Source organism: Mustela lutreola, chromosome 4 (assembly GCF_030435805.1).
Source record: "Mustela lutreola isolate mMusLut2 chromosome 4, mMusLut2.pri, whole genome shotgun sequence".
NCBI classification, from domain to species: domain Eukaryota; kingdom Metazoa; phylum Chordata; class Mammalia; order Carnivora; family Mustelidae; genus Mustela; species Mustela lutreola.
Window position 1 is genome coordinate 173,407,030 of NC_081293.1, and position 16,002 is coordinate 173,423,031.

At 41.9% G+C, this 16,002-nt stretch overlaps 1 protein-coding gene across 3 annotated transcripts in view; it reads right to left on the reverse strand.

The window, feature by feature from the left end:
• Positions 1-6,689: 6,689 nt before the first annotated feature.
• Positions 6,690-16,002, reverse strand: part of FAM3C (FAM3 metabolism regulating signaling molecule C) — a 189,728-nt gene continuing 180,415 nt past the window's right edge. For all 3 annotated transcript variants that reach the window (XM_059171689.1, XM_059171688.1, XM_059171690.1), the window contains exons 9-10: positions 9,675-9,801; positions 6,690-9,074 (exon numbers count right to left, since the gene is read on the reverse strand). In XM_059171689.1, coding sequence (XP_059027672.1) covers positions 8,985-9,074; positions 9,675-9,801 — 217 coding nt within the window. In that variant the 3' untranslated portion in view covers positions 6,690-8,984. The remainder of the gene's footprint in view (positions 9,075-9,674; positions 9,802-16,002) is intronic.

Genomic DNA, 16,002 nt, shown 5'->3' on the forward strand with positions numbered 1-16,002 from the left:
TGACTCCATAACTGAAAGTCCAGAGTTGTGCCTGGTTCCTGTGAAGCTTGATCAAAAATCTCAATGCTGTACTCGCCATGGTTCAGGTCTTTCCAGCTCTAGCTGAAACAGCCTGGCTTCTGCAGTGTTGTCTTCTACTTCAGGCCCCACACGGTGGGGTGGACGCTTCCCACCCCCAGTGGCCCCAGGCTCTCCTCTTTTCTTAGCAACATGGCTGCCACATGCCCCCCAGACCTCGCCTTCTCCTACCACTCATTCTAAGGAAAGAGAGAGGTTCTTTTTTGGTTGCTCCCATAGGAGAGATGGAAAACTTTGTTTTTTCCTTCTTCACAGAATGCCCAGCAAAGGTCATTCTGTGTCCCATTGGCTCCAGTTGGTTAATATGTCCATCCCTGAACCAATCAGAATGGCCATTGGAAGCTGGGGTTCGGGGATAAATTCATTGATCATCTTAAGGTAATGGATACCCAGGCTGGCACCTGGCGGTGAGGTCACTTCTAACTAAACCCACATAGCTTGAGAATAGGGAAGTGGTGAATCCACAGAGGAAAACCAGGGTTGATGTTACCATTAAAGTACCCGGGTGCTGGGCAGCGAAGTCATTAGATGTCCTCAGCTCTAGTGATGTGTTTCGAAAGCAGCTTTCTGGCAGCACGTGGGTCAGGCTTAGAGCGGCACAAAGCAAGCTGTGGATACATGTATAGGATACAAAGTATCTTCATTTCTTTAAATGCCCTTGATGACCTTAAAAGGGGAGGGGAGGTGGATGTCGTGTATGAATTTCACACTTAGGAGTTCAACTATTTTGTAAATTGGGGGCTGCCTAATTAGAGGCAGTGGTAAGAGGCAATGATGATTGCCTGAAAATGCTACTGAGAAAAACCTGTCAAATGGCATTATCTGTAACCTCTGGATAAATAAGTTTGCTGATTGAAACATTTCCCTGCTAGTAGTATTTTACAAAACATTAAAAACACTTTAATTTGTTTGACTATAAACAATTACATTATTTCCTTATTCCCAATCTGGATGATCATTGTTTTTGTTCTGAAAGAAACTCTGATAGTTGTATTTAGAATAACAATAGGATTTTATACAAGTTAGATGCTATGACCATGTATATATTTGCAGCTTTATAATCATGTGACATATCCCATCGGTATTTTACAGACACACTTTAGGGGCGGCCGGGTGGCTCAGTGGGTTAAAGCCTCTGGCTTCGGCTCGGGTCATGATCGCAGGGTCCTGGGATGGAGTCCCGCATCGGGCTCTCTGTTCAGCAGGGAGCCTGCTTCCTCCTCTCTCTCTGCCTGCCTTTCTGCCTACTTGTGATCTCTATCAAATAAATAAATCCTTAAAAAAAAGCAACAAAAAGCCACACACTTTAACTTTCTGAAGTACCATCAGGACTGTTAGGTTTGGGTTTTTGTTTTGTTTTTAAGGATTTTTTTTTAAAAGATTTTATTAATTTATTTGACAGACAGATATCACAAGTAGGCAGAGAGGCAGGTGGGGGCAGTTAGGGGGGCAGGCTCCCCGCTGAGCAGAGAGCCCAATATGGGGCTCAATCCCAGGACCCTGGGATCATGACCTGAGCCGAAGGCAGAGGTTTAACCCACTGAGCCACCCAGGTGCCCCGGTAGGTTTGGGTTTAAAATGAGGAATCAGAAAAGCTTTCCATCAAAATATTGATTGATAGGCAATTGGATGATACTTGTCACATCACGTCCCAAAGACCACCAAAGACTGCAGAGATCCACCTGTTTGGAGTCAGTCTGTGACCCAGAGCACTGTAATCCACTTAGCTGACTTGCAGAAGAAAAAAATCAAATCCCATTTCCAGGAACCATGAATACTCCTCAGGACAAGCTCTTCTGAAGAAAGTTGGCTTGAAAGCCTTGATTTTTTTTTTTTTTCCAATTTCAGTCTCACAATAGACCAGATGTGATAAGTCATAACATTTCTTGGAGTAGGGTGATGGGGTAACCTGAGAAGGACAAATGCGTGTGGCACAGCATTAAAGGGGAACATGGGAGTGGGGGGGGGGGGGACACCAGGGACTTATTTCCTTTAAAATAGAAAATAATAGCAGACACTTAGATGGTGCTTACTTTATACCAGGCATTGTTTCCAGTAACTTCTATGTATTCCTCAGAGTCTGGGCCCTTAGCCACTCTGTATTATTGTGCCTCAAGCAACATCAAGATTGTCACACACTAAGTTTACAGTACACCATTTAAAGAGTTTGAGGCATTTGTAAATATAATGAAAATTACGGGATGTTCCTTCAGGGTTTGGCTGTATCAACTTGGTTGAAGAACAGTAGTGAAGTGACGGAAGAATTGAGAGCTTAGCATTCACCATGAAATAGAATTAAAAGACACTGACTCTTGATTTCTAAGCTCAGAGTGATTTAAATTTCCTGCTATTTTAGATCCCAGTGTGGTTAACAGTTGGATTTTGTAGGAGCTTAACAATCATTTCCAAAAGGAAATGACTAGGGGTAAAGATCAAACTAATTTAGTGCGACATTAAATAAATACTTACATCCTTTTTATTGTGCTTACAGCCAATTGTTACATAAAGTGTCATTTTTAATACATGGATGAAACTTACCATTGGTAATGATTTACATTCATATCCGAAACAAAACCACTAGAGGTGATTTGCATGATTAGAAAAACCCACTCGGAACAAAATCAGGTTCGAAAAAGCAGCCTCTCCCACTGATTGTAAAGGAAAGTAATAATAAATGTGGACTACGTCAACACAAACTGCAGTTTTTGTATGTGACTTTTTAATTTGCAGAGTAAGTGAAAGCCTCTAAGGGATGTGCAAGACTGGAAAAGCAGAACGAGTTGCGGGGCATAGAGCTGCCCGGTTCCCTCTGCCCCCTCGCCGTTCTGAACCCTCTGGTAGGCTCACCTCCATGCTTCTATGGAAAACCAAGGAGCCTTCCCCTTTGCATGCTAGTAACAGTCAAACCCTCATAGCCATGCCCATATCCACTCGGTCATGTATAGCTACGAAGGAAGGGTGGCCTCTTGTACCCCCAGTTATTCTTGGACAAAAGAGAAATGTCACCAAACTTAACTGCTCATTTAAATACACCTTGAACTCTTCACTAACTAAAGAAGGGGGTAAATATACAAAATGTAAGTCAGTAATCACCTTTGTTTCTAGTACATAATCCCCATTTTTCTTTTCTTTTCCTTTTTTTTTTTTTAGTAGGTTTTTGGGTAAGTTGTGTCATTTTTTATTTTCCCTCCAGCTCTACCGAGATATAATGGACACATAATATTGTGTAAGTTTAATGTCTTATCCACAGAGGTTGCTTCATCTCAACTCCCGGGCACACAACCAACATGTATTCCGAATGGGCTTCTACGAGGCAAGCCTGCAAGGTGGAAAAACTGAAAAAGCGAATGTGGTAACGTCTCTTCAACATGCCCCCTATTTAATGGGTAGGGGCAGAGTAATTTTACAAGCTGAAAAATAAATTTCACCATTCAGTATGAGAAGTTCTCTCCTTTTGCTGGCTTGAACACTTTTTCTTTCCCGGGATACCCACTTCATCATTTCTTGAGAAACAGAACTTCGTCGACAGAGAACTACAATCTCCAATTTGCAATGGTCACAACTGCAAATGTGTTCATGTCCGACACACCCAGTGCTATAGAACTACTAGAGGGAACCTCCCCCAAACGGCCTATTTCCCTGACATAAGTTTAACATGCCCGTGTAAGGTGTCAACAGTTTACTCCTGGGACAAACGTTTCAGATTTCTATAGAAGTACAAGCTTCTTTTTACTGAAGTTAAACCTATGGTCCTCTCCCTCAGGGACAATGGAAAGCCACGTCAGGTGGGCTGCCCTCCCCGGGGCCCACAGCTTGACGTCACTCCCAAGGAGTTGCTCCCCAGCGGCCTCTCCCACTTCTGCCACGCGGGGGCGTCCCCGCAGAACCGCGACACTCGGCCACCACCACCTTGACCACCAACCCTCCCCCTAACCATAGCAGTCAGCATCGTTTCCCTCGGAATCTCCGCTCTGCTCAGAGCTCGGACTAGCAAGACATTATCCTCGAGGCTCCTTTCTGTGCTGGTCAAATAAAGCCCACTGCACTTCCCTATGCAGGCCCGCAGTCCTCGTGGGTATGCAGAAGCTAAACATTTTTGGAAGCTGAACTTTAAAATATTTGAAAAGAGTTCTGTGTTAAAATGAACATCTGTGAATGATAAACTGAAAAATTCACATGAAGTTTTAGGATGAGAGAACCTCTGAGGCTCAGACTGGGCTCTTAGCTAAAACCTGACTTCCGAAAGCGGGCATTTCCTCCCCTCAGCTGTGAGGGCTCTACCTACAGGAAACAGAGCAATCCCGTCAGACCTTCTGCTGCAGACAGTGCGGCTAAGGCTCGGCGGGGAATTCACTGGCTCTGGTGAATCGGGCTTGTCCACCTGAGCAGGCCAGATCCAGGCAGAGCAGCACCAGAAGGCACAAGGCATGGCCGAAAACCGGTTTGAAAGTCAAATGTATAAAGTTCAAATAATGAATCTGTTAGAAGTGAAGCGTTGGTCTCAGAAAGCAAAAAAACATTTCAAAAAATCCATTCAAGAAGGTCTTGCCCACACCCCTTCCCCTGCAGCGGGGACAGCTAGTGCAACTCTATCACGTGCTTATTCGAACTGCCAGCTGCCTGGAGAACCCCCCAAACCCGAATTCTGTGAATGAAAAGGAGTCCAGTGTCCGTGCCCACTGAGTGGAAGGGCAGGTGTACACAGTCAGAGGCTTGGGGCCCGGAGAACCCGGAGGGGCTGCACCCTCGTCGCCGCCTTCCTGTCCAAGGCATTCAATGGCTCCGTTTTGGGCTTGGTGTCCTTGTCCATTCGGGTTGCTGGAACAAAACACCACAGTCTGGGGGGGCTTATAAACAACAGAAATTCAGTCCTCACAGTTTTTAGAAGCTGTGAAGTCCCAAATCAAGGTGCTCATTTAGTGTCTGGGTAAGGCCTGCTTCTTGGTTCCTGTGCTTTCTCGCAGTGTCCTCACGCGGCTGAAGGGGTCAGGAAGCTCTCTGGGGTTTCTTGGGTAAGAGCTCTACCCTCAGTGAGGGATCTACCCTTCAGACCTAATTTCCTCCCAAAGGCCCCACCTCCAAACACCATGGCACTGGAGACTGGGTTTCAACACAGGGGTGCTGGGGAGGACACACACATGAAGACCATAGCATTTGGTAGGATGGGGCTGGGAAGCTGAAGGCTGGCCTAGCTTTTCTCCTTGGCTGAAATTGACCAGTCTTCAAGAGACAGAGTCAATCCCAACAGCCAGACGAGCAGTTCCATTTCTTGAGTGCGCACAGGCACCACGAACCCATGCTAGCATCCGTAACTCACCGTGGTGAGGCAGACCATCTCCCGTTCCTCACGCAATCAACAATGAGGTAGAGACGTGTACTCATGCAAGTTTGACTGTTACCCAGTACACTACACTGTCTCCATTACAGAATTCACTCCTCTTTAAGGTTTTAGGCCCCTTTTCTCACTGGTGATCCAGTAAAATAAATATGGGCTAATTACTTGAAACACTAGGAACATGCAGTTCCTAGTTCCAAGACCTAGAGCCAGCCATGTGCCCCAAACACTCAGTTTAGTAATGGCAGCGAGTTGTACCTGTGAACTAGCTATTCTGGGAAGGTGGTCTTCTCTGTAGTAAGTTTGCTTATAAACTGCCCATAAAACAAGGCAAGAGGAACTTTTCTTCTGTCTCTAACTGAAGGGCCAGCAAGTCCCTTTTCCTTTCTAGAAGAGAGATCCTCCTATTGAAATCCTTTCCTTCTTAATAGAGCGGCCCTCCAGTGGCCTGCACCCTCGCTGGATTGCAGGAAGGTTCTGGTGGATGAAGTCTCAGGTTCAGGATGGCCTACCCCACATGCCCTCGGGCCACCTACCAGCAGACTGCCCCTCCCAAGCCAGGCCTGCCTGATTTTTGCTCTAGCTAGCTTTGACTTGACAGGAACCTCAAGGGAGGAGATACAAGAAGTAGGACGGGAGTAGTGAAAGCTAGCTATTGCAACATGACAATCAAAAACCAAGTATGTGGTAGAAAAATCATCCTAGGGAGAGGCACCAAAAGAATTCTGAGGGGTGCTTTAGAAAAGGTAAAATCGGGTACTTTTTCCTGTTAATCTACATGTTAATCTATATGTACCTGCTGCTATCCAAGGCCTTATTAAAGAGGTTAAGTGACAAATCTTTGCCCCAATCAATACAAGTAATTTTTTCCTCTCATACTCATTTCAGAAAATATTCTAAATGCATTTCTACTTTTTTGTTGTTAATTTTTTTATTAACATATAATGCATTATTTGTTTCAGGGGTACAGGTCTGTGATTCATCAGTCTTACACAATTCACAGCACTCACCATAGCACATACCCTCCCCAATGTCCATAACCCAACCACCTGCATTTCTACTCTTGATATTCTAACTGAACATAACACATTTCTCATTCCTTCACTTAAAAATGGGGTATGTCAACTGAATTGAAATTATCATCTCTTTTGGGGACTTCAAACTGTAATTTGTAAAAACTGTTTTAGTCTAAATGTAATACCAGCTAAATGCTTTGAGATTCACCTGGCATAAAATAATAGCTGATCCATTTCAAAACAAATACAAAATGTAGACAGACCGTGATAAATTTTACTTTAATCAAATTAAAGTCAGGAATATAAAGACTCTGGCTCAATTTCTCTTTAATTTCCAAATACCACTTATTTTCCTACTGTCTTAGCTTAATTTTAATAGGCATACTATGATACACTTGTTCCAGAAAAAAGTGTGATTATAAATAAAAAATATCCATCCAAAAGTCCTTATATGCCAGTTAGTACACCAAAATGTCAATGCCAAAATTTCTGATTTTAATAAAGAAATTTCTTAACATGAAAGGAACATTGTTTCATTTATAATGTGGACTTTTAAAAGATATCTGAACATGAAATGTAGTAAAATTATTGCTTCCAAAGTTGGCACAACCTGTACAAGAAAGAACTGAAACAAAAGCAAACTGCACCAAAGCCGCCACAGAATCCATCTCGGTCCCTCCTTCTGACAGTTAGTACAGCTTCGCAAATCTATCGTTTTATAGTTTTTACCTTAAAAGGGATGTCTTGCCATCTGGATACTTAAAGTTTACACATATCAAGATAGAACCTGAGGATATTAGTGTGTGTAGCCCCAGGACTGTCTTCAGTTTCCATGTGAAACAGTATGATAAATGCGTGACCAACATTAATGGGAAGTTCCGGAAGCATATTACTGTGACACACAATACAAAACAATTCATAATGCAAAAACCGAGAGCATTTTCATTATTTAAAAAAAATGCAAAAAACATTTATTTCACCATACCTGGATCTGGAAAATAGCTATTCTTTTAATTTACAGAATCTAGGGAAGCATTTTAAATGTCAAAATACACATGCTGAATGTGACTTAGCATATAAGCACCAGAGATCTGAAAAGTTTACAAAAATTCTTTAAATGTGTAAGGTGCATTTATTCTTGAATTACATTCAGTTTGAGAGAAGAACCAGTACCCCAAAGTTCATTAATATTTAAGAAACAGCTGAATAGCTTCCAAGTTGGTTGACAGCAAAACAAAAATACTGCCTTTGGTTTTTTTATACAAATCATCTAAAATTTCGATTCAAAATTTAAGTGCCGCCTTCTACTGTGAGTAGTTTGAGGATTAGTTTATGTTCTGGTTTAAGATACTTCATACACTCTAGGTATTTAATGCCCTAACACAAAACCAAAACCAAAACAAAGAAACTTGAGTCATTTAGTGAACATCTCAAGTGAATAAAATTTTATGTAGAAATCATCTGGACTCAAATAAAATTATTTTTTTAAATGTTATCAGTCCACATAGTAATTAAGACTTCTCTAAATATGTCATTATATCTTCAGGCAAAAATTGCTATTATGAAGTTAGATACAGAATTATATTTCTTGGTTTACCATCAAAATAATGGTGACATTAAAGCATGCCTCTTTCCAATCCACTTGGTCGGTGCTGATAACCATAAGGAAACACACGACAGCATTGCTCTAAACACAGCTGCGGCTGTCCTGAAGCCCCAGGTTAGGGTGCAGAAGGGCGGTGGCCCACGTCCCTGGCTCCACGGGGCTGCCACCCCCAGCCTCGCTCTAAGCAGCTTCTGTGAGATCCAGTCATTCATACTGCTAACACAAAACCCAGAAAGCTACAGTCCTGAATACCACCTACATTTACACACTTCCTTTTTTACTGTGTACATGAAAAAAAAAATTCTGTTGTGCTTTTCACATATCTGATATAGGTTTTCGTTATCATTTTATTTCTAGGATTTTTTGGGAGGAGAAGAGAAAAACGAAGAAAAAAGGTACACTGGAGATCAGACTATAAAGTAACATTACACACACAACTAGCCAAGTATCTTTGGAATTTAAAAGATACTATCGTTAAAAGGCAACATATATATATACATATATATATATACTTGAATATGGGTGTGTGTATACAATAAACACACACACACACACACACACACACGAAAACAAAGTCTCCTCCCTAAAATCCATATTATTCCATAATAGGTTTTCACAGCAACCAGTATTATACCAATATATTTTTCATAATCTGTTCAGTTATCCACGGGGTATGCTTTTAGAATTAAAAGATGTCACTACCGTAGCAGTCTAACACCATACTACTATCAGAGAAATGTGCTTCGAAATGGTTCAGTGATTTGCTCATTACGATGACTATTTACAGAGGCGTCTATTTACGTTAGCAATAAATAATCCCGATATCCAAAGAGATAAATGCTCATGCGCACGCCAGACGGCTGCATGCTCCCGCAGTATTTACACATCGCTCCTCAGTCACAGCGCGGCCATTAACTGGCAAAGTGCGTTTCCTTCAGTTTCCTCTGCATTAGTCTTGCTTCTGGGGGATGCAGCCTTCCATCTCGACAACTTCGGGCCATCCTTCATATTTGTTTGTGTCCTTATTGTTCTTTATGTGCTGTTGGGGTACAATAAAAGTACACAGTTAAAAAAAACCAAACCACCTTTATGAACTGCTTCTCTACCACAACATACTGTAGTGTACTTGTTTCAGTAACATTCATATCAATGATGAGTTCCTGCAAATTACTGTTCAAGAGAGTAAATGAGCAACGCCAGCGGCCAGGGAGACCATCAAACACCAGCCAGCTGAAAGAACAAAACAGTGCAGGACTTTTTGGAAGGATCATTTGGTAGCCAAAAGGTAAAGTTTATAGTCTACTAAGTTCTAAAGTATTTCTAAACTTAACTGATTATACTACCAAAAGCTTGATTAAAATCTTTAATAACGAACACTTCCTAAACAGCGCATGATAAAAGCAATCATATGCCAATGCACAGTCATACAGGAAAAAATACTCCATGAAGACTAGGCCTATTTTTTAGTTTTGATTTAAAATATGCCATGATTATTTTAAATAACTGATGAGCTTATGAAAAATACACAAACATATTTAATGGCTGCTTTAAGTTTCAAATAACTAGGATAGGAATATTCACTGTACAGTTTCACACAATTTACTTTTGTCCATTAATTATGAAAGTCTAAGATACTAACCTGTTCAAAGGGGCTTTTGGTCTTGATACCTTTCCCACCACAGAAGACCCAGTTGTCTCTAAAACCAAGATTAGTAATAGATGTACTTCCCAATTCAGCAATGAGCCGCCGTGCTTCATCATTGAGTCTTAAAGAGGAAGAAAAAGAGTACTACAATAAGCACAGTGCTCTGTGTATTATCTCAGTAATAATAACTCACCAGTATATTAACATGTAACATGAGATAAGATGAGAAAATAACAGCTTGAATAAAAGAACATAATACAGGATTTTTTTCAGAGCAACACTCCTACAATTTGAATTCTCTAGTGAAAAAGACATGAACTCTAGCGACTAATTTTAAGTTTATTCTATGAAGAAATGCCTTTTAGATATCTTTATTTTACAATAATTTGCTTTCATCCATATCCACCAAATAAATAAGGGATACTGTAGTTAGCAGATGCCTACCTAGATTAAATACGAGGTCTTAAGCAACCAGTATCTTCATAAAATTAAAAATCACTTTGATTTTCTACTAATCCCTTTGTGAATTACATCTGAATAAAGGTAAATGCTGACAAAAATCTTGGCATTTGTGTCTAATACTATGGTTTCTTTAAAAGAAAATGAACCTTGAGAATAAGTATATAAATTACACTTCAGTGATAACTGTCGAGTGGTTATTTAATAAAAACGAACCTTAACCAGACAGCAGTTAAGTATCTGCCAACGAGGAAAGGCAGTGGCAAAAGTCAAGTGGTAGGAAAACAGCTGAAAGTCGGCAGTAAGTAATTTTGTGTAGGGGGGCACCTGAGTGGCTCAGATGGTTAAGCATCTGCCTTTGGCTCAGGTCATGATCCGGAGGCCGGGGATCAAGCCCCGTTATTGGGCTCCCTGCTCAGAGCAGAGCTTGTTTCTCCCTTGCCCTCTGCCATTCCCTCCGCTTGTGCTTTCTGGCTCTCTCAGTCAAACAAATAAAATCTTTAAAAAATAAAAAAAAGAAAGAATTTTTGTATAGGTTATTATCCTAATGCTGAGCATTCTCCATGTCCCCTGTCTCACGAAGAAGAAGAAATTCAGCCGATACATGCTAGCTGTGGAGGGGGAAAAAAGGCAATAAGGCCTCTGTATCTCCCAAAAGATGGCCCTTATACATCAGTTAGAGAGGCTATGTTCTGGTAAAAATCTGAGGCAAGCTAAGTTTTATATTTGCAAATAGTTGGCGGGTGAGGAGCAGTCATTAAAACCAAATAGCACGAGAGTCAGTGAGGAAGGTCCTTTTTTACTTGACAGAGTTCTTTGAAACACCTCATGCTAGTATCAGCTCCTTTAATATACTAATGAAAGAAACACCAGGTACAAGAGTGTTCTCTTAACTAACCTGAAGATGAACAAAATAATTTATATTTTAAAATAAAGAGTCATAGAACAAGAAAGAACTGCATATATGTTAGAGACTCTCACAACTGATGCAAACCTCATGCAGGGGCAGTAGAGCTATTTTAAAAAAAATTTTTTAAATTTTAATTCCAGGGTAGTTAATATACAGTGTCCTGTTAGTTTCAGGTGTACAACATAGTGATTCTACAATTCCGTTCAACACCCAGTGCTCATCAGAAGTGCACTCCTTAATCCCCATCCCCCACTCACCTCCCCTCTGGTAACCACCAGTTTGTTCTCTATAGTTAAGAGGCTGTTTCTTGGTTTGGCTCTCCCTCTTCTTCCTTTACTTGTTTTGTTTCTTAAGTGCCACATGAGTGAAATCATACGGCATTTGTCTTTATTGACTGACCTCAGTTAGTGTTCTATTCTCTAGCTTGATCTATGTCGTTTCAAGTGGCAGATTCCATTCTTCTTTAAGGCTGAGTAATATTCCTGTGTGTGTGTGTGTGTGTGTGTGTGTGCAAGTGTGTACACACATATATATATACATACACACCACATCTTTGTTATCCATCCATCCATTGATGGACACTTGGGCACTTTCTGTGTCTTGGCTGTTGTAAATAATGCTGCAGCACACAGGGTGCTTGTACCCCCTCTGAATTAGTATTTTGGGGGGTAAATACCCAGCAGTGGAGCTGTTTTAACTACAGCCTGGGCACTGCTGTCCTCCTGCAGAAAGTTCACTAGAATCCCTGAGAAAAATCACCTATAACCCTAGAATATTTTGACTTTCAGACCCAAATCTATATCAAGGGATGCTAACCCTAACCTGGTGAAGTAAAAACAAATGAAGTAACTGTGTAAAGAACCCCTGGAGTCTCATGGCCGCGTGCCTCCAGCTTGCCCCCCGAGGTCCCGCTCCTGCGCCTGCCTCCGTCAATCAGCCGTCACTTCGCACTTGTCTGCTCACGTGATAAAGGAACACGTGCATTGGAGGGACACTCCCTGAAGGCCGTGTCTGAACCCCGGCTTCTTGTCTGCATATGGGGTTAGGATGCTGTGGGTCTGGCAGACTGTCAAATCCTACCCTTTCGTCTATCCCAATGTTCTGTTTTCTGGCCACATTCTTATAATACTGTACTCGCTTCGGCAGCACTACGAGGTGAATTTTGCAAGAATAAGTAGCATGGAAACGAGGAGGTTGGGCTGGGCGGCAGGTTCTCTGGGCAGCCCAGTGACGACCCCTGCAGAGGCTGTGGGGCTTGACTCACATTTACATCTCAGAAAAACCACAGACTGGAGCCTCGTGGGCTCTAGGGTCCCTCATAGATGGCTGAATGTGAAGTTCACAAACGCCAAGGGGCTGCTTTATGTGCAAAAACTGCTTGCAAAGTAGGTGGCTTCTCCCAGGGCAGACCTGGCTCCCTGCAAAAAGTATGAATAAAACCTTTCTCATCTATGAATTTTACATTAATTAAGAAATATATTGAAGGGCAATCATTTTTACTTCTGTACTTCTGAATTTCAGAACTGATCATTTGATCTACATGAATAAACTAAGCCCGGTTAGCCAGAGATCTGGACACGACTTGAAAATTGCACTTCGACCCCCTCCGTTCATCTCTTTCCTTCCTTTTCCTTTCCTGGGAGAGCGCCCGTAGGGGAACACAGCGCAGAAAAGGGGAACACGGCGGCCTGCAATGGCTGTCTTTAGGAAGTCCCAGCGCAAGTTGGGCCCTGGCTGGCAGCTGGCAGCCTGGATTTGGGGAGGGCTCCCCCATTCCCAGAACTGATCGGAACGGGTCACAGCGCTGCATGAGGAAGGCGGGTCATGCCGGGAGGCTGGCATCTGGGGATGTGTCTGGCGGAGGCTGCCTCTATGAGCCAGTTACATTCCCGGGCATGGAGTCCCTGAGACGCTTTCCCACTACCCAGACTTCACAGTGCTGTCACCATCTGCTGCGGGAGGAATGGAGCATCTCCTGTGTGACTCCGCTTGGAGAGGACTGGGAAACTGGGACCTGGTTCCCTCCAGACTTCGCTCAGTCCAGTTTCCCCTTTGCTAATTTTGCTTTGTATCTTTTTTTGTTGTAATAAGTAGTAGCCACGAGGTGAGCAGGGCTGCACGCTCGCTCCTGCAACTCCTGCAAATCATCAGACCTCGGGGTGGTCTTGGGCACCCAGGCCACAGGTCCCTACATATATCTAACTACAGCTGTATAACAACGTACGTTTCTCAATAATTTCCAAAGTTTTCTGCTCTGCCTATATGTAGACTTTAGAGGATTTCATTATTTGTGTCTGAAATCTTTTATTTAAGCAGAAGACAATTTCATATTTCAAAAAGAAGTTAAAAATCATGCAACACAGCCAGTATTTCCTGCACTGATTCAATACATACTAGGTATCAAAATGTCCCATTTCTTTAAAAGCCAGCGTAACAGGGGCGCCTGGGTGGCTCTGTGGGTTAAAGCCTCTGCCTTCGGCTCAGGTCATGATCCCAGGGTGCTGGGATTGAGCCCCGCATCGGGCTCTCTGCTCAGCCAGAAGCCTGCTCCCTCCTCTCTCTCTGCCTGCCTCTCTGCCTGCTTACGATCTCTGTCTGTCAAATAAATAAATAAAATCTTAAAAAAAAAAAAAAGTTAAAAAAAAAAAGCCAGTGTAACAAATGTATGCATGGTGTAAATTTTAAATAAAATTTCAAAGATACAAGCTTTTATTCTATATAGGAGCACTTTGAGTTTGTTACATAAACTTTAATCTCCAGTAATGGTCTTAACTAGCTGAGATGCTGGGGCACCTGGGTGACTTAGCTGGTTAAACATCAGACTTGATTTCAGCTTAGGTCATGATCTCAGGGTCATGAGATCAAGCTGGGCTCTCTCTGTCCCTCAGCAACCCCCAGCTTGTGCTCTATCTCTAAATAAATAAACAGACAAGATAGATAGATAGATTAAAATGCTATTAAAAATAAAAAATAAAATGCTATTAAAAATTAGCTAAGATGCTGAAAAATTTTACTGAATATTTTATTTAAGAATTTTCTTTAAAATGAATAAAAAATTATCATGTCACAAACAAGACGGCAGACAGAGAGAGGAACCAAGTTTTCCTAGAAGAGATTCTAAAGCTGCACGGAGGTAATCGGAAGTAGCAATGGAGGAAGAGGGAACGGGCCCGGGGTGACTCAGAGGTCTGCTTCCCTCTTTGCTGGGGAAGGAGCATCTGAGACCCCACAGTCACACCATCATACCAGGTCAATGCTCCTTTCTGGAAAACAACATGGAGAATTAATATTCTGGGCCCCCCTCTAATTAACAGGGAAGAACCACTTGGGAAGTAGAAGTGTGAAGAACTTCAGAAGAAAATCGCTGTATTACTTCAAGAGGTTAAAGAATAAGCAATGCTGGGCATAGGTGCCCATGTAGCCTAGACTTTAAAGAGAGCATATTACAAAGAGTTCAGATCAGAAGCTCTTCTGAAAATGGGATTCTTAAAAAACAAACAAACAAACAAACAGTAATTTTCACTATGTAATTTCTAACAATCCTGGCAAAGAAGAGGATAGGTTACAAATTAGGGCCACTACAGGAGTGTTCTGTGATGGGCTCAAGCTCACAAGTGTCCAAAACTACAGGGTAAATCATATGACTAAGGAGGAAACGGAATGCTACTGCCAGGAAGGCCGGCAGATGAGACTCCTCGAACTCTTACAGGCGACACGAAGAACTTTTGCTACAAAGTGCAAACAATGAAGGGATCCACTGTTTCACAAGAATGATATAATATGGAGATCAAAGCATGCCTGCCTTTTCCAAGGGAGGCAAACACTCCGATCGACATAAAAAGGGAAGAGTAGTTCAGGAATGTCTGTGTAAGTGCCGTAAAATAAACTGAAACCTCCAGGCCCACACATGTCACACAGTTAAATTCTAAGGAACTTTAATATACTCTTCAAGGTAGAGTCCGTTATTTTAGAAACATCATGGAAAATGAAGACGCTAAATCATTAAAAGTTAATTAAATATTCCAGTCTTCAAAAAAAGGCAAGGAAATTTTTAGAAACAATGGGTCAATAAAGCTACTTCCAATTATTGGCAAATTCTAGGATGGATTACAACAAGGAAAGCCTGTGAACAAAAAAAGGAGGGGGGAAGGAGGAGGAAAGAGAGGGGGTAGTGAGAAGGAGGGAGATATAAATCAAGCCAAGTTAAGGTCATGTAAGCTATTTCAGCATCTGCACAGGTTTGTGGGCAGGAGATCAGGGCACTGTAATTAGCATAGCTCATGAATTTCAAGAGAGCATCTGAGAGTGTCAGAAAACAGCCTCTATGAAGAAAATAATGAAACAGCAGCTGGATGGTATGTCTATTAGGGTTCCTTGGCAGCTGTTTAAAAAACAGTTTCTGTAGTTGATTAATAGATGAATCCCTTGGAGGAGGCCCTTGGCAGGGTGGCATGCTGCCCCTGGTGGGTGAACATATTTATCAATGACTTTGATTTAGACACAAGAATGACTTTGGAGAAACTACAAAGCCTGGATCATGGAAATCTCACAGGACAAATGTCAGCATCATAACCTAATGGGCCCAAATCAGCAAAATTAAATTTAACAGGGATAACAAGGACAAATGAACATAAAGTCCTTCATTTAGATTAAACAAAATCAAGTCCAGAATAGAGAGAAAGACCTGACTTGGCAGTGGCTAATAAAAAGTCTGAGAGCAAGTGATCTGAGAGTTTAACTTAGCCAAAATTGGGATGTGACCTTTTAAAGAAAACTTATATAGTACTAGTCTGTATAAATATTCAAAGAAACGTAACCCCAACACAGTAAAAGCTAGTATCTCCGCTGTACCCCGTAGCGGCCCGACCCCATCAGGAACCCTGTGTTTGACTGGGGCACTCATTTTAAGAGAGCTGAAAATCAACCAGAGAACCAATGCCCAAAAAATGCAGC